This window comes from Ruditapes philippinarum, unplaced genomic scaffold (genome assembly GCF_026571515.1).
Source record: "Ruditapes philippinarum isolate M1 unplaced genomic scaffold, ASM2657151v2 ctg10555_1_1_1_1, whole genome shotgun sequence".
In the NCBI taxonomy this organism is placed as follows: Eukaryota; Metazoa; Mollusca; class Bivalvia; order Venerida; family Veneridae; genus Ruditapes; species Ruditapes philippinarum.
In genome coordinates this window covers 6,490-33,326 of record NW_026852643.1, presented here as the reverse complement: position 1 = coordinate 33,326, position 26,837 = coordinate 6,490, and the positions used below count along the sequence as shown (strand labels likewise).

At 32.5% G+C, this 26,837-nt stretch overlaps 1 protein-coding gene across 1 annotated transcript; it reads right to left on the bottom strand.

The window, feature by feature from the left end:
- Window positions 1–936: 936 nt before the first annotated feature.
- LOC132719655 (calcium-activated chloride channel regulator 4-like) lies at window positions 937–26,837 on the bottom strand. The gene is made up of 12 exons (XM_060703465.1): window positions 26,530–26,837; window positions 15,570–15,849; window positions 13,550–13,734; window positions 11,166–11,304; window positions 9,913–10,019; window positions 7,606–7,830; window positions 5,761–6,069; window positions 4,453–4,662; window positions 3,884–4,148; window positions 3,061–3,216; window positions 2,053–2,289; window positions 937–1,539 (listed from the first exon to the last, which is right to left on the bottom strand). Exons 1-12 carry the CDS (start codon window positions 26,671–26,673, stop codon window positions 1,166–1,168), a joined length of 2,631 nt encoding a protein of 876 aa, XP_060559448.1. The 5' UTR covers window positions 26,674–26,837; the 3' UTR covers window positions 937–1,165.

The window sequence follows — 26,837 nt, the reverse complement described above, 5'->3', positions numbered from 1 at the left end:
CCAGACTATCATTCAAAATTTTTATAATGTTTAGATAATGTTTGCAAGATGCTTGTTACTTGAAAAAAGTAGCGATAAAAAGTGCAATAATTTGTCATAAAAGTAGCAAAATGTAAACAAAGTAATAATTTGACTTCCATAAGAAATAATAAATCACCACTAAACTAAATTGGCAAAAAGCAACAGAAGAAAAGGATTTAGGTAATTGTCAATGAGTCACTTTTTGGAAGCAATAAAATTACACCAAAATTTAAAAAAAAATGAATTATAAAATTAAAAGCATTTTCTATTATAGTAGGCCTTTTATTTGTATGCATGTCTTCAAAGTGAAATTTAAAAAAAAACAATGCTGTTCCTCTCTCTCTAAATTGCAGCAATTACATGCACAAATAACTTCACCATTTCAACTAATACACACACTCTATCGAGAGACATACTTTCAACATTCACAAACATTTTTACGAATACAAAACTTTAAATAAAAACAACATATAAAAATGTATAATAATCTTAAAGTACATAAAGCTATTGATCTTTTGCCGAAATGATAACTTTAATTGAGAAAAAGAATACTTCCACAAATCCTCGCATGAAAGCAGAGCAGTTTTAAATTTGATATATATATATATATATGCTTGAAGAAATTTGCACTGAATGAGAACATATATGTCAGTAAAGTAGCAAAATGTAAAGTATTATAACTTCCATACAAAATACTTAATCACTATAACTACACTAATTGCAAAAAAGCAACAAAAGTAAATAATGGCCAGTGAGGACCTGTTTAGAAACTTTAACAGGACAACAAAACCGAAGAAATGTTGTTAATTTGCCACGATGATGTAGAACAAAATGCTATTGATAATGATGATAAAAAATAATATTGGTAGTGATGATGTAGAAAATGCTGATGTAGAAAATATTTTTGAAAATGTAGAAAATGTTATTGATAATGATGAAGCAAATGCTAATGATAATGATGGTGTAGAAAATTCTGATGTAGAAAAATGTAATTGAAAATGCTGATGTAGAAAATAAATTTGGTAACGATGATTTAGAAAATGCAATTTGTGATGATGATGTAGATAATATGATTGATGATTATAATGATGATAATGAACACAATGATGATTCTTTTGCTTTACGTCCCAATCAATTCAATAAATCAGATTAAGTTGCATGAAATAAACATTATTATTATTACAACAGTCAACGCCCGAAAACATACGGCATGTGAAGTCACATCATCTTTAATGTCCAATGTTCCTTCCTCACCAAAAGCACGATATCCCTTAGCAACGACTATGGAAACAATGTTTGAGACGCTCCCTTTATTTCCGGTTTCATCAACAGCTTGTAAGGCAAAGAAAGCCGTTCCAGTATAAGATTCCTCAGCGTCAACAATAATCTTGAGAACTTCGATGTCGCCTGACGGTTTCGGAATAAGTGAATTATTTCCCACTTCAAGTATAGGAGCGTTATCAAAGTCATGAAGTAAGACGTCAAAATCGTCGGCAATCCTAAAAATATAGCTTGAAGCTGCAAGGAAAGAATATCCGCTATCAACAAATGTTCATTTACAGTTAATTACATTTCATCATGTATGTTTATGATATGATTAACATTTATACTTTCATTCCAAAAAAGCTATTGGACACAACATCAGGCATATTAAGACAATTGTTAAAATCTGCTGAATGAAGATTTGAATTTTAGACATTCTGAAATGTCAAATTATTTGAACTTCGATTTATACGTATGTCCGGATAACAGTGAACCACAATTGCATAGATTGGACCTCGTGGTACACATATTTTAGGTTAGAGTTGAACTGGAAAAAAAAATTAAAAACCCATGACTAAATCTTTTAGTGTTTGGCAAGTACGCTTTGGGACGTAATTATCATGCATTCCATATTTTAAAAACGAAATGTCATTTGTGCAACTAAAACATATTATCGGGGCAGTTGTGTCAGTTTCTCAACAGGACAATTGCATTTTATAGTTTATTGAGAAAATTGCAAGATATTTTAAACATTTGATCTTGACAAACCTCTGCCAATGGTTTTATCATCACCAGTTGCTGTCCAAGATATTGTGAAATTTCTTCTCTCTGAGTTACTAAATTCTTTTGATTGGATATGGTGAATGTTGACGTCAGTAATTTTTCCTGGTGCTATCAAATCTTCTGATTTCGTAATATTTTTGTAGTTAGTCACATTCAACTGTTCAAGAATTTGTACACGCTGAAAGGAGCTGTCATAGACTTCAGTGCGCTCATCAATATCACCTGAAAGTTTGTATATTTGTTTGTTTGTTTAATTTGTTCTTTTCTTTCACTATATCATGTTTGTTATCGTACCTATACATAAGACAGACGCTTTTATCATAACATAAACTGCACCTCAAGTATTCATCAATATTTAATATAACGTAATCTTTTAGTCCAGGTGTGAAAAACTGTGAATAATTACTTTGATGTTTTAATTCAATAGATATTACATGTATTGAAACAACTAGAATAGTTTTTGGGGCCCGACCTTGTTTTAGTAGCTTGTTAATAGCATGTACAAAGTAGAATTGTTGATATCCACTTCTAAAGGATATGGAAATAGTCTCTGTCTGTCCGTCCGTCCGTCCGTCTCATATTTGTGTCCGGAGAAAATAGGATTTTAGTGGACAAGGACGCAGTCACCTAGACCCTTGACAAATTACTTCATAATCAATTGAGGTCAACTACTAGTCATTATCAAACTTTACAACAAATATAAGGTCTTTTAAGCTTTTATATAAACTATGGTTACCTTAATCTTACCTTTCAATTTTTGATCTCAAAATCGAGAGGGGTCGTCTGATGTTCTAGTCATGATAAACCTCATAATAATGTTTTAGGATTGTTGGCTAAAACCTTAAGTAATTTTTACCGTGAGAACCTGATCTTTTGTCCTGAAGCAATTGTACAGACGGTGTGTGACTTTATATTTGTCACTAACATACATTAATTTTGTGTGGATTTTAAAGGGGGTGCAACTTTACATATTCTGTTAGACAAGCACAATACCTTCTTCTGGATTCGGAGCTCCTGTGACACTCTGTAGAACTTGGGTCTGTCCTTGCGCTCCTTTTACATCAACTTTCACGTTAACTCGACCAGAATGTAAGCAAGTGGGAAATATATAGCCAGAATAAATTCCATCGTCAATAAATGAATCTGGGTCTGAAATGTTGTCAAAAGAATATAACAAGTCAGATGAATAAACTAGAGAAATTTTTAATGTATGGGAACTCATGATAAATATGATATACATGGCCAATAGTGATTTATGCGATTTCATAGCGTGATACTTCCTGTTCTCCTCTACTCTTTATATCAAACTACCTAAACTTAAAATTGTTCGTGATGTCTGTTTTATATTTTCAGCAGTTCTAGACGATTTTGAATGATACAAAGAGATAACATCAAGTCCAATCATTCTGTATTTAGTCCAGGAACTGATATCATTGATACATAAATTTCTAAGGAGTAACACGGAAACTGTGATTAATGATTTGTCTGGCATTTCGTTGTTTATGCATGTTTCAGCTCTTTGTTTTATCTGACGTTCATATCATACAAGTATTTGCGTTAACGTTTTAGAACATTTTTCGCAAATACTATAGAAAATCACGAACACTGGTGATTGCTCTATAAGTGTCAATATTTTTGAGAAGTAAGAAAAGCTCTGAGCAGTTATGTCGTCTTTAACGTTGTTTAAAATATGTCCTCATTTTCCAAGAGCCTTTACTTTTCTTGAACGTACTTCGAGGAGAAAATATGCATATGCTGAAGTCGGCTTGGTTCAAAACTAGGTTATAAATGACAAAATAGAAAGAATATTCCTAACCTATCCCGTCATCCATTAGTGGCACGTCGCAGATATGATTACCCGTCTCAACATGGGCTGTAACTGTTGCATTAAGAATTGGTAAATACCCTTTTGAGACTTCAGAGAAAATAATTGGTAGATCGCCAGTAGATAAATCAATATTATTGGTTGAGAGCAATGACGTCACTCTGACTATGTCGTCACTGGTAGCATCTGATTTTGCGAAATACTCTACAGTTCTGGGCATCGTTCCGGTCGTGACTATCATTTCATATTCTCCGGCCTGTTGATAAGACAAATAACGGCGTGATAGAATACCAAAAGGACATTCTGGCAAAAATATAAGAAACTAAATTCAAATCCATTAAGAACTGTTTTGAAAGTGACCGGTGAAATTGATATTTCCCAAACCACTGTCTAACCCGAACTATCGGGTATTTTTTCATTTAACTACTGGATAAATGAAAGCTTTCGACTTTGTTCTGTTATATATTGGAAGATTTATGTGCTCAAAGGTTCTTGTCATCTACTTTTATCAGTTATCTACTTAAACGGCCGTACACAAAAATGAGTACAACATCACCTACTTGTGCAGTACCCGGAATTGATAAAGTTGTAATGCTTCCATGACTTTCAATAAACTGATTATAGTCGTTCGGGCCGGTCAGTTCAAATTTGACGTCTGTGTCCGTGGGCGTTATGAAGGAAAACGTTGTGTCACCACCCAATCCTTTTTCTAGAGCAAACGATATATTATGTTGGTTTGTATTCACCGAATTCATTTTATGTGCCATCAACTGAAAAAGACGTTCATTTAATGACAGAATATAAGGGTTAAAGAAGTATGAAATCAATATGTAATTCAATAGGTCCAAATCTTAAAATAATTAGTTTACTATCATTTTAAGTATATGTTAACTAGTGTTCATTTGTGCAGATCTACAGATATCAGAAACTTTGACGGGAGCGATAGCGACAGGAGAATGTTTCTGATTTCTGTAGAACAGCTACGGATGAATACTAACATCAAGTGTCAAGATTTATTTGGCTTCATAACATTCACTTTATTACGTCACAACTCTTTTATGTACGCAGTTCGTACTATGAAAAATATAAGGCGACTATGAATTGAATTTGATATAGTATCGACTTTTATTCTTCTATGAATATATACAAACAGAATTTTTAAGAAATACAGCGTTTTCATTGGATAACAAATGCTGGACACTAATTATTTTGATTTGTCCTTTTTGAAAAATTCATTAAAATATAAACCGTCTGAATATATCATGATTTTACAATTGGTGAGCATTCGTTTTATATCTATTCAGGTTGATGAATTAAGTTTGCACTTTTATTAAAATTACAACCAGGTAGAAGCATATTATTTGGAATTGCTTATTTGTACCAATACAAGGCGTTTACTTGTTTTGTTTTAAAATATTCATATAATTTCAAAATAAATAAACACTACAAAAATGACAAGCATAAATCCAAATAAAAGCTGATAAATGAGTCGGTATCGCGTTTGATAATACCAAGTAGCAAGTACGAACAATGCGGTAACATGTAGAAACAAGCAGGCATTATAAGATACCAAGTAGCAAGAAACACGTACAATGAGATAACGAATAGCAACAAGAACGTACATTGTGCAATGAGATAGCAATTAGCAACAAGCACGTACAATGAGGTAACAGGTAGCAACAATCAGCTAAATGAGGTACAAGCAGCAATAGGCACGTAAAATAAGTTAACAAGTATGGAGAAGAACGTAGAATGAGGTAACAAGAACGTACAATTAGGAAACAGATAGTAATAAGCACGTATAATGAAAGGATTCGAAATCGTCTTTACATACTAGAGTTATTACATGCTTTTTTGCAATTTCTTACCATGACATTTTTATTTCTTGCAGAAGTTAAACCACCGGAAAGAGTTTCAGAAAATGCTCCAAAAAGACTAATACCTCCATTGTCAAAATACATGTAATATTTGCCGCCAGTTTCTCGTGCGATATCACCAAGTAAATGATCCGCTTGTTGAGATATAGCTATAGTGTGAACAGTTATTTTGGCACTTATCACTTCATGTCTGGCAACATCAACATGGACTTTAACATCGGGTTTATCTGATGTATCTTTTCCGTCAGATATCAGAATAATTTCACCTTGAGAAACAGTTCCGAGCTTCTTTGTTAAAAGCTAGTTTGAAAATATAAAGAAAAAATCTAGTTTATACTTGTGTGCGTTTTTGTTTCTTGTTACTGAAAAGTAAAAACATTTAGACATGTAGATTCTATAAACGCTTTTAAACATTTTGATGGAATGTCATGCTAACCACAACTCAATAGGAAGTCACGTCTGGTCCATACCGTTTAGAACACATGTGTTACACCGGAAACAAAATAAGCGTTATTCAAACTGGTATACTGTCACGCATCAAGATAGTAGTCTGCAACTTTTTTTTAAAACATTACCTTTTTCAAATGTGAGCAATGGAGTTATATATTGTCATGATCCGTTGGGCGATGAATTCTCACAGGGTAGGAAAATGTGAAGCGTGGCTCGGACACGAAGCCGGGAAACTTGCAATTCGCTCTAGCTACATAGCTATTCTTCCTTATGCACACGTTATTGCATATTTTGTGAACAGTTCTACAGTGTGACACATTAATGAAGTGTATCATATTATTCCCGTATTAGTATGAACAGCTTTACTTTTGCGCAAGTGATAACAACATTATAATAATTGTTCTCTCGTTATGACATATTGTGTGGCATATCATTTCTTATTTTTCTAGCGACAATTGTTTCACTATAGAATAGAAAAAGTTGTTATTTTCAACGCAATGTTCAATTTATTTACGTTCGTCTGATGTTTTAATAAATAACTTTAAAACACGATGGGCGAATTAAAAAACGTCTATATGCTATATAAATCTTGCCTCAATTCTTCATTTATTTATTGATTAAGCAATATAATTCTTTTATTGCTTGCTCATGTCCCAAAGACGACTCCATTAAAGTCGTATTGCACGGCCGTGAACATAAGTTGACGTCACGTCATTTACGTTGTACAAAAATTGCGTAAAGATGAGCTTAATGTTTGAGATAAACCATGAGCGCGTCAATGTAAAAGCATAATCCTTTAAAAAGTTCTTATATTTTATGTATGTGATATAAAGAATATAATATTTATAGAGCTTCATTTCTCAATTATTTTGGAGTTCAACGTCAAAGGCTTGCATTACTTTATTTCTTGAACTCGTTAAATAATTTTTGTATTGAGCCAACAATCATTCAATATCCTCAATATATCATACAAACATCTTACAAACACCAGATAATTAGCCATATATAATAATGGCATACACTCAAAACAATAATATACCCTTTACTTCCCTGTAAAATTGAAATTATAAATAGTAAAGCATTTATAAAATAATTGTTTGTTTCTTTTGTTTCGTTTTACGGCGCAACAACATAATTTAGACCAAATGGCGCCGAAACAGGTAATATAATTTTGGCAAACATCGGGTGTCACAATTTTGCAGTAACACCAGGGTTCAAAATCCCCTCACCTGCTTTTAGCCAAGTGATGCATTTACTCAGGTGATTCGCACCCATTTAGTCGCCCCTTACGATCACGCAATGATAAATGGTGGCTGCAACTCTGTTGTCTCAACCCTTCAAGGCAACCCTTAGGCCACAAGGGGCTTAACATGTTTGAAAACATACCTTTTTTGCTTCTATCATACCACATCCCATACATGTCCATCCTGAAACTGAATCAGGGATAACGCTTATTAAATTTTTGCGGTCTTGCTGAGTGTTGATCTCAGTCAGGTCTTTCTTTACTGTAGCTGTTGTACCAAATGAAACAATTCCAACCCAGCTTCCTTTTAAGATCAACTGCTGTATTACATTTTCCATGGCATGTCTAAGGGTCTCGAGTCTTTCACCCTAATAATAAAATATTGGATAAATATAAAGATATAAAATAGCTTGACATTAACTTGAAAATAGAAAACAGAATGGAAATAGATATGAAATATGCAAAATAGCAGTTTATAATCAGTGGTGTTTTTTTATTCTAAACAAACCGATCATAAAAATTAATATTTCTATTGTTAATTTGTTATTTTATGCATGAGCTTATCTAGTATTTACTCGTCAAGTTTTCAAAATACAGAAGCTCTCGGGAATAGAAAGAGGATGTAGGATTACCGGGCAAATCTAAAAGTGATGAGCAAAATGTTAGTCAAACCTTGAAGTTGAGACAGGATCATGCAGTCAAATTAAATTAATTAGAGCATTTTGTGGCAAAAGTTTCAAGTCATGAGAGGTTTATGAAGCAAACTTTTAAGTCATGAGAGGATTATGAAGCAAAATTTTAAGTCATGAAAGGCTTCTGAAGCAAACCATAATGTCATGAGAGGTTTATGAAGCAAACTTTCAAGTCATGGGAGGATTATGAAGAAAACTTATGAGTCATGAAAGGCTGATGAAGCAAACCTTAATGTCTTGAGAGGTTTATAAAGCAAACTTTTAAGTCATGAGAGGTTTATGAAGCAAATTTTTAAGTCATAAGAGGATTATGAATCAAACTTTTAAGTCATGAGAGGATTTCGAAGCATTAAGTCAGGAGAGTTTTATGAAGCAAACTTTTAAGTCAAGAGAGGATTATGAAGCAATCTTTCAAGACATGAGAGGATTATGTATCAAACTTTCTAGTCATGAAAGGCTTATGAAGCAAACATTAAAGTCATGAGAGGATTATGAATCAAACTTTTAAATTACTAAGAGGATTATGAAGCAACAATTCACTTGAGTATAATGAAGCATAAAGTTAGGAAAGATTTATGAAGCAAACTTTCAAGTCATTGAGGATTATGAAGCAAACTTTTAAGTCATGAATAGCTTATAAAGCAAACATTAAAGTCATGACAGGATTATGAAGCATTAAGTCATGAGACGATAATGAAGCATAAAGTCATGAGAGGTATATGAAGCAAACTTTTAAGTATTGAGAGGTTTATGAATCAAACTTTCAATTCATGAGAGGATTATGAATCGATTTTTTAAGTCATGGGAGAATTATGAATCAAACTTTCAAGTGTTGAGAGGTTTATAAAGCAAACTTTTAAGTCATAAGAGGATTATGAATCAATTTTTTAAGTCATGAGAGGATTATGAATCAAACTTTCAAGTCATGAGAGGTTTATGAAGCAAACTTTTAAGTCATAAGAGGATTATGAATCAAACTTTCAAGTCATGAGAGGTTTATGAAGCAAACTTTTAAGGAAGAGGATTATGAATCAATTTTTTAAGTCATGAGAGGATCATGAATCAAACTTTCAAGTAACGAGATGTTTATAAAGCAAACTTTTAAGTCATGAGAGGTTTATGAAGCAAAGTTTCAAGTCATGAGAGGATTATGAATAAAACTTTTACTAAGAGGATTATGAAGCAACAATTCATAAAAAGGCAAACCTTAATGTAATGAGAGACCATGAAGCTTATCTTTAAGTGTAAGGTTTTGATACATGGAGAGGATTTGCGTTTTGAAAGGATTAGAAAGGCAAACTTTTAGAATGAGAGTGCAGTAAACAAGTCTTAAACATTAAAAAAAACATTGCTTAAAATGAAGATGTATAGTAATATATAAATACGAAAAGCAATAAAACGTGAATCACTGTACAAAATTTCTATCCACTGGGCAATCAGATAGTAATTTTATATAATGTATTTGTAACAAAATAGACAGGTTCGAAAAATATTTTAACATAAATATTAGTTTTGCGCATATTGTTCATCTAATCTCCATTAAATTTTCTACATACAATAAGTAATAGAAAAATGAAATGCATTCAAAAGTAGATATTCATCAATGTAAAATGTAAAACAAACTAAACTGTTCATCTTTCCTTTAACATAAGTATGTTTTACCTTTTTCAGCATGAAAATACATAAAGTCTAAGATTAATTTAAATGCAAATAAATCTGCTTTTTTGTCAGAAATTCAAAAAAAAATCTACAAATTACCTGCATACTTCCCGATGTATCTAATACAAACACACGATAACTCGTAGTTTCTTGTATTATCTCGAATTCTGGGATTGTATTTGTTGACACAGGGAGTTGTTTAGCGTCTATAGGAATAAATAAAGTTAATTATAAACCAGGAATATATTGAAGAAGTGTAGCTTTAAGATAACACTATCTCATTATAAAACTGCAAGTTTTTGGGTCAGTAATAATTTCAAGCAAATAAGAAAAGATTTAATGATTAAAAAGGCTCAAGAAGTGCGATATTTGAGCGACTGTAGATAACTGTCTTGTTAACATTCTTTTCATCTGCATTGACTTCACGTTTATCCGAAATAGACTGTCACCAACTTTCAAAATTAAGCATTCCCATTGGGCATTAATTGCTACAACTGATTTTAACAAAACCACGTTTTATTAGCAAAAAGTTAAGGGTAAAGTAGATTATATACACCGGAACTATATTTAAATATGTGTTAAATATATATTGTTTGTGTTAAGAGTGGTCTGCCTCTCACTCAAATTATGGTTTGAACCCAGATCGGGTCATACCATGTTTCTATCAAATTAGGACACAGTATGTGGGTTCAGGAAGCGACCCGAAAAGTGATTAATGTTGCAAGAACTTGTTTCGCTATTGAGCTTAAATAAATAATTATGTTTTTACAACACATTGTAGATTGAGTGGTCAGGCTGCAATGATTAAGGCTTCAGTTGAAATCATGTGACATTCATGTATAGAGAACGTCTACAACTGAACAAGGTAAAAGTCGGTCTAATATATACGTTTGATATATTGTTCATAAAGTAATGTTCTACAGATTCACAAAATTGTGTGTGAGGATAAAATTTCAAACTTTGATAGACGTCATGTTACTAAAATGCTACCTCAAGATATTATTTGTTTTTTCTTTTATCTTCTGATATTAAATGCATATTTTGGCTACAAAAACTAGTAAACATTTTATTCTTTAGAACGGACGGAACAATGAGCCTTTAAAGGCCAATTATGCCTCAGAAACAAATACTTTTATTTTTTTAGTCATTTAGAAATAGCAAAGAGAATGATTATCTTTTTGAAACCATAAATAAAAGTACACCAAATTAACAATCTTTTGAGTAATAAAAGCAAATGCATTTTTAGGCACAATGGAACTTTAATCGCCCAAAATTAATGCTGTTCTTAACTTTTTTTATTTTATAGATTTATTTTATGTGATAAATTAAGAAATATGTTATGTTTTTCATACTTTGAAAATCGCTATGGGTTTTCATAACTTCCCACGCACTTTTATAATTGCATTGTTTGTTATGAAAAGTTGGAGCATGTCTTTGGTGCCGGTGTTCCTTTTGCACTTCTTCGATATTCTGGTCACAAAACTCCGATAGCTAAAATATATAAAACGTGAACATGTTTTGAGTTTTTCCAATGTTTTGAAATTTAAGATCGTCTGTCTATAATGAAACTAATACATCAGTCCCCGCCTTACGACCACAACGTTTTCACGACTAATTCGCTATTATGACCAATTAACGGATTTTTTCTTCTTGTTCCACTGGTTCCAGTGTCATTTTAACTTGTTTTTATCAAGAAAAATAATACAAGTCAATAAACTGATAGATTATTGGAAAGTGATTTATCTTTTACTATATGGAAGTAATATAACATATCAACTTGAAGTCAAGTCTGGTTTTTGATAAAATAATTATCCTAATATTATGTTAATTGTTACTTAATACCATTAAATATTTCGACTGCATTCATCAAAAGTCTACATTATTTAATATATGTTTGTATATTATGTTATTTATATTAGAACCGAATCAAGAAAATTTTAACATTGTTTATCTAAGCATCGTGTGATCTTAATTGTGTATAAATGATATTTTAAATTTCATGCATCAATTTGCCAAGGTAATAGCTTTTAAATAACAACATTTAAACCTTTAATATTTCGTATCGGATTGGCACATGTATATGGTACAAATACAAAAACAGATGTGTAAAGTTGCCTTGATTCTGAAAGTGAAATTTAAGGTTTCAATCTATGGTAATAGCGAAACAGTCATTTGCGTAGAAGCCAAGATTGGTTCTGTGGAATGGATCATTTTAATTCTTAATTCTTGAATAAATCGTTCGTAAAAACAATTAGTGCTGTGTTTTAATCTAATTCAGCAACTAGACATGTAAATGAAGATTAATGCATTTTAAATATTTGAATTTTTACCTTATTATATAATTAATATCATCAAACTAGCGCGATTATTTGTTTTGGATTTAGGTTTTGAAAACATCATTTGTGCATGGTTTTGCTAGAATTCAGTAAGTACATTTACTAGGATTGTGTTACGTGGTTTTAACCACAAACTTCTTTGATGTGTAGTGCACCTATAAAACAATTACACGCAAAAACTTTTGTTTAGGGAAAAAGCATCAGGCACGAATAGTTTGTTTTCTTCTAAAAAGAACAAGAGCAAACAGTAGTTTTATAGCAATTTAATAATTAATTTAATTTAATTAATTATTTAATAGCATGATAGATGCTTATCAAACAAAAAAAGTGGCGCAGAATATTAGATTATTTGATGTTAAAGAAGTAAAATGTAAACAAAATAGTATTTTGACTTCCAAACAAAATACTAAATCACTTCAAGTATACTTATTACCAAAAGGTAACAGAAGTAAAATATAAATCAGTCAATTGGGCAATGAGTGACTTTTCGAAAATTTTAAGAGGACACCAAAATAAAAGATTTCCTGGAAATAAAAATAAAAGCATTTCTGAGGCACAATGGACCTTAAAAGCTGAATGTCTCCAGATGGGCCAAGAATAGTTAATGAAAATAAAACTTGAGAAATATGCAAACTTTTATGAAAAGTAAAAATATTTAAAATTAAAGGAAAAGCTGCATGCTAATAATTTTGCAATATTAATCACATTTCTACTGCATGAGTGACTGACTTAGTAAGCCTATAATTGTCTATTTTGACTTATTTTTGGTAATTTTCGTTGATTAAAAATGACAACGCCAATGTGTAAATCGCTTTCTTTTTTCACATGACAATATTTTACTTTTAAATACATTTTTTCAAATGTTCATGAAAATTAGCATGAATCTGACGGTATGCTGTTTAATATAATCATTGCGCATATGATAAACATTTTGTGTCAGATAAAAAGCTTGTATTTTCTGTATCAAATATCACAACTAACTAACATCAACAGATTTATTCCGCATCAAATAAATACTCGTACACATTCATAGATGACAATGATATCAAATATATATCAGCCGCGTCATGACAAAACCAACATTATGGGTATGCGACCAGCATGGACCCAGACCAGCCTGCGCATCTGAGCAGTCTGATCCATTCGCTATCAGTTTCTCTACTTGTAATAGAATTGGTACGCGAACAAAATGGACCCTGATCAGACTGCGCGGATGCGCAGGCTGGTCTGGATCCATGCTGGTAGCAAACGCACTATTTTGGTTTTGTCGTGACACGGCTCATATATTGAAAGTGGTAGTATATGTTTAGCAATATGTAACAGGTTTAACAGAGAAATAGATATGTTTTCATTTATTCTTTCCAGTTCTTCAAATTAAAGCAAACGAATAATTTATTTCAACTAAACAAAACGTAGGTTGTTTTGAAATTAACTTCAATATCAATGAAATAGTAATACAATGTACAAACTACATACCTTGTTGGGTTCCATTTGCCATTTGCCTGATAGAATTGTTTTCCTTTCATTGGTAATTCATTGAACAATCCCCATCTGAGATGACCCCACTCATGAACGACCACGTTACCTATTGGAATACAATCAAAACATAATTTCTTAATGGTACATAATGCATCAGAATCGATGTTTTTTCTTTTACAAAAAGGGCAAACATCACTTTTCGAGCGATAAAATGATGGTTTTAGAGCGTGTTAGGCCTGTTAGAAGTTTATCACCTGTTGAAATTTTGTAGCGCAGACTATTAAATTATTTGTTATAAAAGTATCATAAAATGTAAACAAAGTAGTATTTCGACTTTCATACAAAATACCAGATCAATTCAAGTGTACTAATTGCCAAAAGGCAACAGAAGCAAAAGAGGGTTCATGTAATCATTAACTTTTTGGAAGCTTTTACAGGACAACAAAAAAAGCTTTCGGAAAATAAAAATATTTCTGATGCACTTTCAGCCTTTAATGTCGTGTTTTTTATTGGTGACAGAGATAAATCACCTTTTTACCAGTTGAGTAGGAAATTGGTTAAATTCCCAAAAGACCTCTGATTTTTCGTTTTGGAGAAAGAGCTAACCAATATTTTATGTTTTGTTAATGTTAGAAAGAAGAGTTGTATATGAAAATATTTAATATGACAGTGGTAAAACATAATGTGGCATTTTGACTTCCATAAAAAAATACTAAATCTCTCTATTTTTACATAAGGCAAAAGAAGCACGAAATTCTCAGTTATATTTCCAATGAGCACCATTTCGGTAATGTAACTAACCAACGAAACTAAAATGTAACTAAACACCAAAACTAAACTGTAAATAAACACCAAATGAAAATGTTTCTAAAAGGTAAATATTGCATTTTAAAGGCTTTAAACGTCCTTTATATTATTAGTTTTAAAGATTAGATAGTATGGCCGTATAAAAGCGGTTTTAAAATGAGCCGTTATGTTCTTTTAAAAAAGGGTATATAATCCTAAAATTATTTTTGCATTGTATGTTTGACTTATTATATAATTTTATGTTTATTTGTTTTGTTAATCACTTTTGAATAACTGTTCATTACATTGTTGAAATATCATAACCTTATATTTATGCATATTATATGCCTTGGTTTTGAATAAATCTTGAAATCTTGATTACGCTTGACTATCCTGCACTAAGAAAAATTAAAACAGGTCTCGTTTCTTATCTTTTAATGTGGTCGGTTTGAAAGGTTTAAAGTGGCCCATAAAATGTTATTTTGCCCTGTAATTATCAAAATATTTTAAACACAGGTGTAGTTTTCCGAGGTAAAACAATATTATACTTGATTTATCTTTTAATATTTATTTTGCTGGAAATACAGACACGTGATTTAACTATCACCAGATGATAAACACTTGCCTCTTGGAAACTTATCAAGAAACTATTTCTTCTTACGAGAAAAGAGTAAATATTATGTTATTATATTTCTGCCAATACCTTTCACGATTTCAACATCACGATTTCAACTTAATTAATTCAACTTGATGAATTCATGTTTTGAAATTGAAATCGTGAAGTTAAAAATATGAATTCATGAAGATGAATTAGTTAAGTTGAAATCGTAAATTCGTGAAGTTGACATTGTGATTTCTTTAAGTTGAAATCGTGAATTCGTGAATTTGAATTCTTAAATTCACGAATTTAAAATCGTGAATTCAGAAACTTGAAATTGTGAATTCACGAAGTTGAAATCGTGAATTCTCGAAGTTGAAATCATGAAAAGTGAATTCATGAAGTTAAATTGTGAATTTATGAAAATGAAACTGAGAATTCTAGAAGCTGAAATGTCACCTTCGTTTGTTATTTTGTATAATTTTTGTATATAATACAAAAACGTGTTGAATTATACCGGAGCTTGAGTACATTATTATGTTAACTTGCAAACATACCATGAAGACCCCAGGCAGATCTTCCTTTCGCCATCAGAAACTTATCGGATAAATGTATAAACTGGCCGGCCTTCCCACATAAAAAGTGTCCTTTAGCCTGCGGTGCTTTGTCGCCATTTTTGTCTACTGAGAAAAAGGAGTCTTTCAGTGGAGGTGTGGGGAGCTGCTTGTATGTTGATTGTCGTGACCATGTCTTTGGTATAATTATTTTTATCTTTCTAAAGTAGATCTGATTGTGAGTGGCTTTAAACAACAGTTGTGAAGCGTTTGTAAGCACGTTCTGAAAATATAAAATACGAATCAATGCAAAACGTTTCTGCTTTAAAGGCTCATAGTTCCCCAGAAATGTAAATGGTAAATTACCTGAACCATCTATAGCTTATGTTGCCTTTTTAGAAATTAGTACACTTATAGTGACTTAGTATGTTTTTTAACTCAAAATACAACTTTGTTTACATTTTGCTACTTTCATGACAAATAGTTTTATAACCATAGCTTATATCTTCAAACGTTAAGCATTTGAGGTATAATGTGCCTTTAATTATGCGTATAGAAGTACGGGACGCCTAATGTAGGCCGTTTAGTTGCGGAGACATTTCTTTTTTATCATCTACAATTTTGATCAACATCTGATTGATCTATTTTAAAAATGAATGCGTATATATACAAATACTTGGTGTACATATTTAATACCTATATACTCCTCGGATCTCACCTGCAGAATACAAGTTATTTGAAGTGCGATAAGAATATTAAATCATGAGATAACAATATATATGAAAAAATATAAGTTATTTTAGTAAAGTGTTGTATTTATGTTGAATGGGGGGGGAGTTTGGATTTCGGATGCGAAGAATTATATTACAAGCAGGATGTTATGATTTATCCAAATCAGAGATTTTATTGAGCGTTAAAATCAGTTTGGAATATATTTTTTTCTTAAATAATACAAACTTTCGGTTCTTGTATGTTCAATAGGGAAAATGCGGGTTGTGTTATAAAGATCAATAGCTCAAGATGTAAGCGCTTAATAGGAGCGATGTGTAATTTTCCGGATGCAGGATTGTAATTAGTATAAGATAAAGTTTCTTTCCAATTTGAAAAAAAGGAAACAAAATTATCTATGTGAGGAAATAACACCGCCCAATTTGATGGTATATGAATAATAGATTTCTTTTTCTAAAGGAAATCATTTACTATAAACATAGGGTCATCCTGTCTATATAATATTTCCGCATCCAATGCTACTTATAAATGTAGCAAAACAACTGAATTTTAGAAATAAGCTCAGGCGTAATTGTAGCCATATAACTTACATGTTTATAATTTCACGTGAGTTGTCATTAAATTTTGATAAACATTTATAAAAATGTCGGTATGGGAACATGAGTATATAAATATAATTTTTGATAAAAAAAGGGTTTAAAGCAGCATGCCTCCACATTCCTGTTAATGTTATGAATATGATTTTTTTTTTGAAAATGTATTAAAATGCAAAATATTGTGAAAACGATTTACACTTAACAAACGGCACTTACAACACATGTATTTTACAAAAAAGAAGGTCACAATATGCAAACACTTCCGTTACAGCGATAGTAACGCAGTGGAAATATGATGATAAATACTGCAAAATCGGTCATTCATTGCACATAATTTGGAAATGATCACTTTTATCTTGTATATATATTTACATCTCTTAATATCAAAGTACTTTTTTTATCAAGATTGTTGTTTCTTGAAATGTTTTGGCTCATCTGGAGGCATGCAGCTTTAAACTGGAAAACATAATGTTTAAATAAAATAAACGAAATAATATTCCCTTCTTTCTTTATAAATTTATAAGATTCGAATTGTTATGATAATGTAATCTTTTAACATAAATATGCGTAAAGGAGTATGGGTTATCATGAGAAAAAATCTTATAAATCTGATATCTTTAGATGAAACACATGCCCTGTGTATTTTTTAAATGTATGATTAGATAAAAGAAAACAGGTTGTGACTATTTATCAAATTGTTTTGCCACTAACTTTATATGGATGTGAACTGCTGAAATCCTTTCAATAAGCGGCTATGTTTAGACCGTAAAGAGAGCAAACAGAATGCATGAAGTGTATGCAATTGTTTCCCCGAAATACAGCTAGCTTATAGAATGTCGGTGGTTCTACTCCTGTGCATGTTTGTGCACAAATGCATTGGCAATGTTGTAGACGCTTGCAGAATAAATTCGCCTACATTAGTTGCACAAATAAATCCATGACAATGTAATAGTCTGACGCTAGTTGCAAGAAAAAACTTGGCAATGAAAAGACGCTAGTTGCACTTAGTAATTAATGGCAATGTGATATACGCTAGTTGCATAGTAATTGACACAAGTTGAAGAAATGAATTTCTGACAATATTGTATAAGCTAAATGCATTCATGAATTTATCGCAATAATATTGACGCAAGTTACACTAATGGCAAAGTAATTGGTATTATGATGCATTTATAAACTGATGGCAATGTAGTTGACGCTACAAATGTAGTAGATACATATTGTACAAATGTATTTATCATGGTCTGCTAATCAGACAGTACAAATTTTTTAATTGTCCCCAACAATAATAAATGGTTTTGTCCGATTTGCATGAGATGGTCAAGTCCATTTAAGATATTTAGAGAGGTAATGGTTATAGATGGTATTGAATGGGTGTAAGTTCAATACTGAATTTATTGAACGAGTTGAGTAACGTTTTATTATGCGAGCCTCTGGCGAGCATAATATTATTCTATTCAACGAGTTCAATAAATTCAGTAATGAGTATACACGAATATCATATTCTATTTATCACATACCCAAAACAAAGCCTTTTAAAAGTGATAAAAAAATCATGTTTCATTGACTCGCCTATAATGTAACGCTAACATTTAGTGCGCCTTTAACGCAACTGATGCCACTTCAAAATAAATCCACGGCAATGCAATACCGTTTTTACGGAGTCGCAAAAGCGGCACAGGTATGTGTTAAAAAGGCTAATAAACCAGCTGACGTAAACGAGGGCATAAAATACATTACATTGGCTAATAATAGCTGAAAAATCCCCTGTCTCTAACGCACACTTTTCTTCCTTATCGACTGAAAAGATTGTCCTTTATCGCCAAATCATAAATGAATTTGGTGCAATGTACGTTAAATAAACAGTGTATTTTTAAACTGTATTGTGCATTTAGTTTGAATGAAAAAGATAAACTTGTCTAGTTAAACGCGTTTTATCAATTCTATCTATATGAAGGAGTTATCGTATTCCTGCTCAATGGTTAAAACGAATATAATAAGTATGATAGTGTTCACAATACTTAAGCTTATGTCAAGTGAACATATAAAATGAATTAAGAGTCTATAATACTATTTACCCTCAAAAATAGCATTACATATATGATATTATATAGAGGATATTTGTTTAGTTCAGTGTAAGATCGGAATATATTTCACCGAGTGAGCACCAAAAGGAATATTTTACGAGTGGCGCAGCCACGAGTGAAATATGAACTTTTGGTGTTCACCAGGTGAAATATATTTCAATCTTACACTAAACTAAACAAATTTTCTTTTTATTACATGCAAAAAGAATCGTTTTAAAAAGACATTTAACACCCTGGATGAACAAGTTTTGTCACGTGACCACAAATGCAAACGCCGATTTTACATTTCAGCAATAACGGACCCGATTTCAGGTAATTATTTGAAGATATCTTTTTTTCTACTGCATCCACAAAATTATGACCTAGACCTTAGGACCCGGCGTTAATTGAGCTTTTATTTTATGTATGTAGTACTTGCGAGGCTTCTGTGATTTTTTAGAACACTTCGACACAAATTTTCTTTTTGGTAGGCAAACGCCGATAGGTTTTACCTTTTCTAATCTTTTTTGTTCACTGGAAACCTATGTTGAGGGAAAGAAATAGAAGATATATGTTTTTTTACAAGTAATTTTCGTACCTAACTTATTCATAATTTCATTAGCAAGGTTATATTCGAGATAAACCCATGTTTTCCACTTGTTGTCGATTTTGCAAACGTCGTTTGATTATGTAAAATGGGCAAACGTCGGTTGGTCATTTGAAATATATGCAAGCACCCGTTGATGTCTTTTTGAACGCTGAACTATATTTGTCTCATTTCCAGAGTTCTTCATCATATTAAACAATTTCATTGCAAACTGATTCTAATATCATTCTGGCCACTACGCCCATGGTTTCCAGATTTATTGAATCTGTCGGAAGCTCAACCGTTATGTCTTCTATTGGTTACAAACGTGTTACAAAAACCAAAATCTCAGATATGTCATCCAAATCCAGGTGTTCTGAAATTGACTGCATGGTTGCTTTCGACAGACAGTTTAGAGAAAAAGGTTTTTTCAAAACTTCTTACAACCAGCTGGAGAACTGGTACTCAGAAAGATTACTCCAGTAAATTAAGACAATTTATGATATGGTGTCGTCAAAAGAATATTGATTCCTTCACAGCATCCTTAAATACTTGTGCTGAGTTTTTATCAGATCTGTACAATAAAGGTTTACAGTAGGTTACCGCTCTATTTTATCTCCAGTAGATAGCATACCTATTGGTCAACATCCGTTTGTTATCAGATAATTAAAAGTATTCAATTTAAGAACTCCTGTAACAAAGTTGTTGCCTGTATGGGATTTGCCTAAAGTTCTTAGTTCACTACAAACATTTCCTTTTGAACCTTTGAGAAAAACATCAATTGAATTTTAACATATAAAGTTGTTTTTCTTACAGCTATCACGACATTCAGGGGAGCCAGCCACCTTCAAGCGTTAACATTAGGAGGAGCTATTTCTGTGAAGGCAGATGGGGAAACTTTTAGCAGAAAAGGTTTGGCTAAACAGGATAGACCTGGTCATTCATCAGCAAAAAATTTTGTAACAGCTTTTAAGACCATCCAAGAAGAGCATTTGCTATCTATCTTAAAAGAACTAAGGGATTTAGATTAAACAAGTTTATTTCTGACAATTAATGTACCTCATTCTAAAGCTTCTTCACAAACTTTGGCTTCATATATTCTTAAAACAATTCAAGAGGCTTATGAAGATAAACATAAAAACGAAACAGCACATTCTACAAGCGCTTTAGGTCCAAATTCTCAACGCTGCAGATTGGTCAAAAGAAAACACCTTCGTTAAATTTTATTTGAAACAAGTAAATCCAAGTGATCTCACTGTGTAGTTCAACGTCGCTGTATTGTTCAACCTAAGAAGATGGATTTTTTTTCTACATTTTGAAATCAAAGTTTATTCCCGACGGATTTTGCGTGGAATTGATTTTTGAGAAGATTACCGGTATATGGTTTTATGTATACATGTATATATGGGATATACAGAAGTTTTATAAAAGTTTGTTATTTAAGAAGAAGAATGTTTTAAAATAAAAAAGAATTTTACACCGGCTGCCGGTACAGACCGGAATATCTGTCGAGTTTCCGCTTAATAGTTACCTGAGAGCTAGATATTCCCGTCTGTACCAACAGCCGGTGTTTGATTCTTTTTCTTGCATATTACATGTCAAATATTTTTGGAACAGAAATTATGAAAACTGATGTATATATATCGCACTTTTTTCTTATAGTAGCGTATGAACATACAACTTCATTCATAAAGGAAAAATGACGTCATCCTAAGAACGCGATTCATTCATTAAAGGCGCGTGTCAATGACGTCATTTAAAGCACGCGACTTGTCTTACATGGGGGTGTAAGACAGAGATTTCCAGAACCGGTGTAAACGGTAGATTATAAGAATCTTACACCGGCTGTCGGTACAGCCGGAATATCTAGCTCGAGGGTAACTGTTTACAGCGGTGACGAGGCTCTGCCGAGTTTCCGCTAACATGTCAATTATTTTCGGAACAGAAATTATGAAAACTGATATTATCATTACGCACTTTATTCTTATAGTAGCGCATGAACATACAACTTCATTCATAACGGAAAAATGACGTCATCCTAAGAACGCGATTCATTTATAAAAGGAGCGCGTCAATGACGTCATTTAAAGCACGCGTCTTGTCTTACATGGGGGTGTAAGACAGAGTTTTCTAGCACCGGTGTAAACGGTAGATTATAAGAATCTTACACCGGTTGCCGGTACAGACCGGAATATCTAGCTCGAGAGTAACTGTTTACAGCGGTAACGAGGCTCTGTCGAGTTTCCGCTAAACAGTTACCAGAGAGCTAGATATTCCCGTCTGTACTGACAGCCGGTGTTTGATTCTTTTTCTTGCATGTGTCATGTCAATTATTTTCGGAACAGAAATTATGAAAACTGATATTCTCATTACGCACTTTTTTCTTATAGTAGTGTATGAACATACAACTTCATTCATAACGGAAAAATGACGTCATTTCAAGAACGCGATTCATTCATAAAAGGCGCGCATCAATGACGTAATTTAAAGCACGCGACTTGTCTTACATGGGGATGTAAGACAGAGTTTTCCAGCACCGGTGTAAACGGTAGATAATCCTGTCTGAGATGCAAGAAAATCCTGTCTGAGATGCAAGAAATATATATCTAATATGTTCAACCGGCGTTTGCATATTTTACATGTTCAAACGACGTTTGCAAATTAGACAATACGGGGAATGACATGGGATTACGTCAAATATAACTTTGCTCATGGAATTATAAATGAGTTAGGGACGGGAATGGCATGTCAAAAGACATATCCTCTATTATTTTACCTCAACATGTATTTCCAGTGAAAAAAAATGATAGGAAAAAGTAAAACCTATCGGCGTTTGCTTTGCGAAAAAAACATTTGTGTCGAAGTGTTCTAAAAAACTACTAAAGTATAGTAATGACTACTCACATAATATAAAAGCTTAATTTACGCCTGGTCCTAAGGTCTATGTCTTATTTTTGTGCTCGCAGTGGAAAAAAAGATATCTGCAAATATTTGCTGAAATGTTAAATCGGCGTTTGCATTTGTGGTCACGTGACAAAACTTGTTCATCCAGGGTGTTTAACCTAATACGGAATGAAAAGCGCGCCAAATAATAATACAACGTGGCGACATTTACGGCGTCACGTCATTAAGCTGGTACCCAGTACTGTGCACGCTGGTATTTCACTGACACAACGTAAGGGACCTAAATTCAAAACAGTGAAATTATCTTAGTGGTAATTTCACTGTTTCAAGCAGTAAAATTACCAGTTTTATATCACTGATATATTTCTATTAACCACCAAAAAAGCATGTAATAAAAAAAATATAATCAGGAAAATACAAAAAAAGAAGTATCTTTTTTTCCATTTAACAAGTCAATTACAGATTTTAGTGCGTCTGTTTTATTGTCACGGGGCCTCTTTCAATTCTTGTATCTGATTGCTTTTATCTCCCCTTATACCAGAAGTTTGAAAGTGAATGTGACTATATTCAGGGGGCGAGTGAGATGTCGAAATGTTCATTTCCTATCAGAAATAGCCGTTCTCCAAAAGGGTATGGAACGCCATAAATTCGAAGGGGAAAAGAAGAAAGAAATGTTACAACAATAGGCATCTTTGGCGTTCCATACAAGTACCTTAGTTTTGGTTGGATTTGATGTAACAGGTATGCTACAAATTTTGTATTGAAAATAATTAAATTACACAGCAAGCATAGGGTAAAAACCGTGCAACTGGAAGAGATGTATTTCAAGGTGATAAACGCTGAATTTACTGCAGTTGCAAAAGGTATAACTTTATCAGGTAGGTTAATCATGTTTGCAAACCTTCGTTAAAATCAAGTCTGTGTAAAAAGGAAATTTTCAAGTGTTTTCGCAACATTGTTTTACAGTTACATAGATATGCAACGTTTTAAGTTAAAAAAAACAAACAATCGCATCCGTGAGAGGGAGAAGTGTGCAATGACTGTTAAATTATCACGAAATACAAAAGAAAAATGCAATAACTGGCTTGTTTTAGCTTATGAATGTATTATTTAGAATTGATGTATTTACTAAAAAAAGAAAACATTTATAAAGCCAAAATGCTAACCTTTGAAGAGTAAACTGCTGAAATAATAACACAAATTTAAATTTCAGGTTTTAGTCTCACGGGGGAGTATTAAGTTTTCAGTAAATAATTTTGTCAATCAGATATTAATGTAAGTGGTGAAAATATCATGAACTATACATTAAGCCATAATTGCACCACAACTTTCAAATATATACTGTAGTAAAATTCTCACCGAAGTAATATGTCATGATGTCATGTCATGTTATGTATTGTAATAATGCAATGAAATGAAATGTCATGTAATGAATAATCAATGTAATGTAATGTAATGGGACTGGATTGGATGGGACGGGACGGGATGGGACGGGACGGGATGGGATTGGACGGGACAGGATGGAATGGGACGGGATGGGACGAAATTTGACGGAAGGAATTCTCAACTATACTCTTTACTGCGAGGTACATATCCAGCTCTTCTCCTTTCGTCTCAGCCACAGCCAGCTAGACGCACGCTCGGCAGCTTGTCTCAGTCTTTGGATTGTCCTACGTCTATCCCTTCCAGTAGTTCCTATCGCTGTCATCAGTCGGCACACAGATTGCGAACAGAACCCTCGCACACCTACTTCAATAGGAAACAGCCATGTATGCCAGCCTCTCTGTCTACATTGGTTGAGAAGCTCTGTATACCTTTGCTTTCTTCCTCTCGTAGGCCTCTTTACATCTTGTCTCCCAAGGTACTGTTAATTCGATCATGATGAGTTTCTTTCCTTTTTCAGACCATACAATATCTGGTCTTAAGTTGGTCTGGACAATACTTGGGAAAAACAAGCTTCTTGCCAAGATCCACCTCCATGTTCCAACCTGTTGCGCCATCTAGAACTGATGGTTGGGTGTGGCGACTGTGTCTTGGCAGTTTCACCCGGTTTCACAAAGTTGATCTGGCAAAGCTCGGGGTTACTCCTTCGTTCCTTTTTCCTTTCACCTTCAAGCCAGTCAGCCACCTCCCAAAGTACGTTGTCATGACGCCATCGGTACCTTCCTTGTGTTACTGCAGTGGAACAGGAAGCAAGGACAATCAATTTTTTTCTCAATGTTCTTGGTATGTGCTCGTTGTTTAATGATAAAGTTGCATATTTTTGTGAAAAAGTTTAACCTAATGTATGGATTAACAAAACAATGCCAGGTCTGAAATTCTTAAATGTTTGTCTGTTACGACAAAGACTGAAACGTCTGGTCCAATCAAAATAAATTGGATAACAATTAAAATTGAAATGATTGGTATACTTAAAATAAATTCAAGACAATGTGCCGAGAATATACCTGTTGTATTATGGGTCTATTTGTTAATTCATGTATGTACACAGATCGTACACTTGTAATTTATAACATAGACACGTGTTGCTAGTTCTATCGTTTAATGACCACTGAATGTTCCAAATATATAAGTGGCGGGATGATAATGAACATGCGCATTACAGTTTAAGATAGTACTTAGATTTAACATAATATGTATACAATATACAACAATACCCATTTAGATATTGGTACGAATTGCATAATGTTCGAATGATTTTGAGGACAAACTGTTCTGCAGGGATCACATTACAGGGGTTTGCTGTACTTGGGAGAACCGCCTCTCTGATAGTGGTCGTGGTTTAGGCTTTGTAAGTTGTAATTTAATAATTCAACAAGTGATATTGACCAAAGTTATCCTGGTTCCTTTCCGACACGTCAACGAAGACTTAATGCTAGCATATGGATCATAATATCAAATTAGATATGACAATTTAAGGGGGAACCGAACTTCAACAGAGGCGAAACAAATGAAGTAAGTGATACTGCCTCAGTCGTCACCTTTCTCAATGGTTAAGTTTTAGAACGATCGACTATAGACTGGCTCATTGGCATGTTATTTATTATGTAGATAAAATTAGATAATGATCAAAAGAATATGATATTTAAACATGACACTATCACTTCAGTTAAACGTTTATTCTAATCCCTTAAAGCTCTGTGACATGTTGTACATCTGAAAAGCTATTTTTATTAGACAATTTGGAAACGGTGTGATTTTGTTAAAACAAAAAAAAAATACTCAATAGGGTAGTTGTATACTATTAAAGCAATACATACAAAAGTTTTACGTTAAATATTAAAAGGTCAACAAATTTATGCGCAACGGTGAAATAGGGCATTTACCGACAGAATGCGACAGAAAGATAAATATGCTTAAGTATTAGGTACACCTATTAAAACAAGATCATAATTCGAGTATTGAACAAACATATCATAAGCTGAAATATAATGCAAATTTTGGCAACTCAAATCAAAATGATATTAGATAGTCACAGTTTCTGTGATCGTTTATTAGTCGTGTATTTGTTACGAACCCAAAATATTCCAATATATAGGTATATAAAGAAACATCTTTTTAACTCAAATTTGATAACATTTTGTTTTTTTGCATTGTTACTGTTGACTATGTTACCTGCCAATGTATTATGCTGGAAAAGTTGTACAATGTTTAAAACAAACAAATTGTATTGTATTTTATTGCATTGTATCGCTTGTATTGTATTGTATGAAAATGAATTGCATTGTATTGTACTGTATTGTATAAATTTGTATTGTGTTGCATTGCATTGTATTGTATTGCATTGTATTGTGATGTCTTATTGTGTTGTGTTGTATTGTATCGTATCGTATCGTATCGTATTGTAAACTACCGTATTGTAAACTATCGTATCGTATTGTATTTAACTGTATTGTATAAAATTGTATTGTAGTGTATTGTTTTAAAAGTTTTGCATTCAGGGTAAAATAATTGGATTATCTTGCAAGTTATTGATTCGCATTCGCTAACTCGTCTTACTAAACTTGTTTAGATCACAAGATTCTTCTTAAAGTTTAATGGGTGAATATGGGTCTACCTTTAAAATAGGAAAATAATCTTACCTTAATTATTTGTAACAATTCATCACTTTCGTCATTACTTTCATGAATCAAAACATAAACATCTTCATAACCGCCATCTTTAAGAATAGTTCCAGTTATTCTCAAAAACAATGACATAAAAATCACAAAACGCGTTGTATGCATTTTATTTTTCTTTCGTTAAGAGTCACCTTAGATATAAACGCTAAAAGTTTTAAATTCACGTGAAATACGATACGATTCACAGTAACGAAATATCATTGACAATTGAGATTTAGTTGGGTATTGTACTTTTTTTTATCTATTTTACTACTGCTGAATTTTAAAAT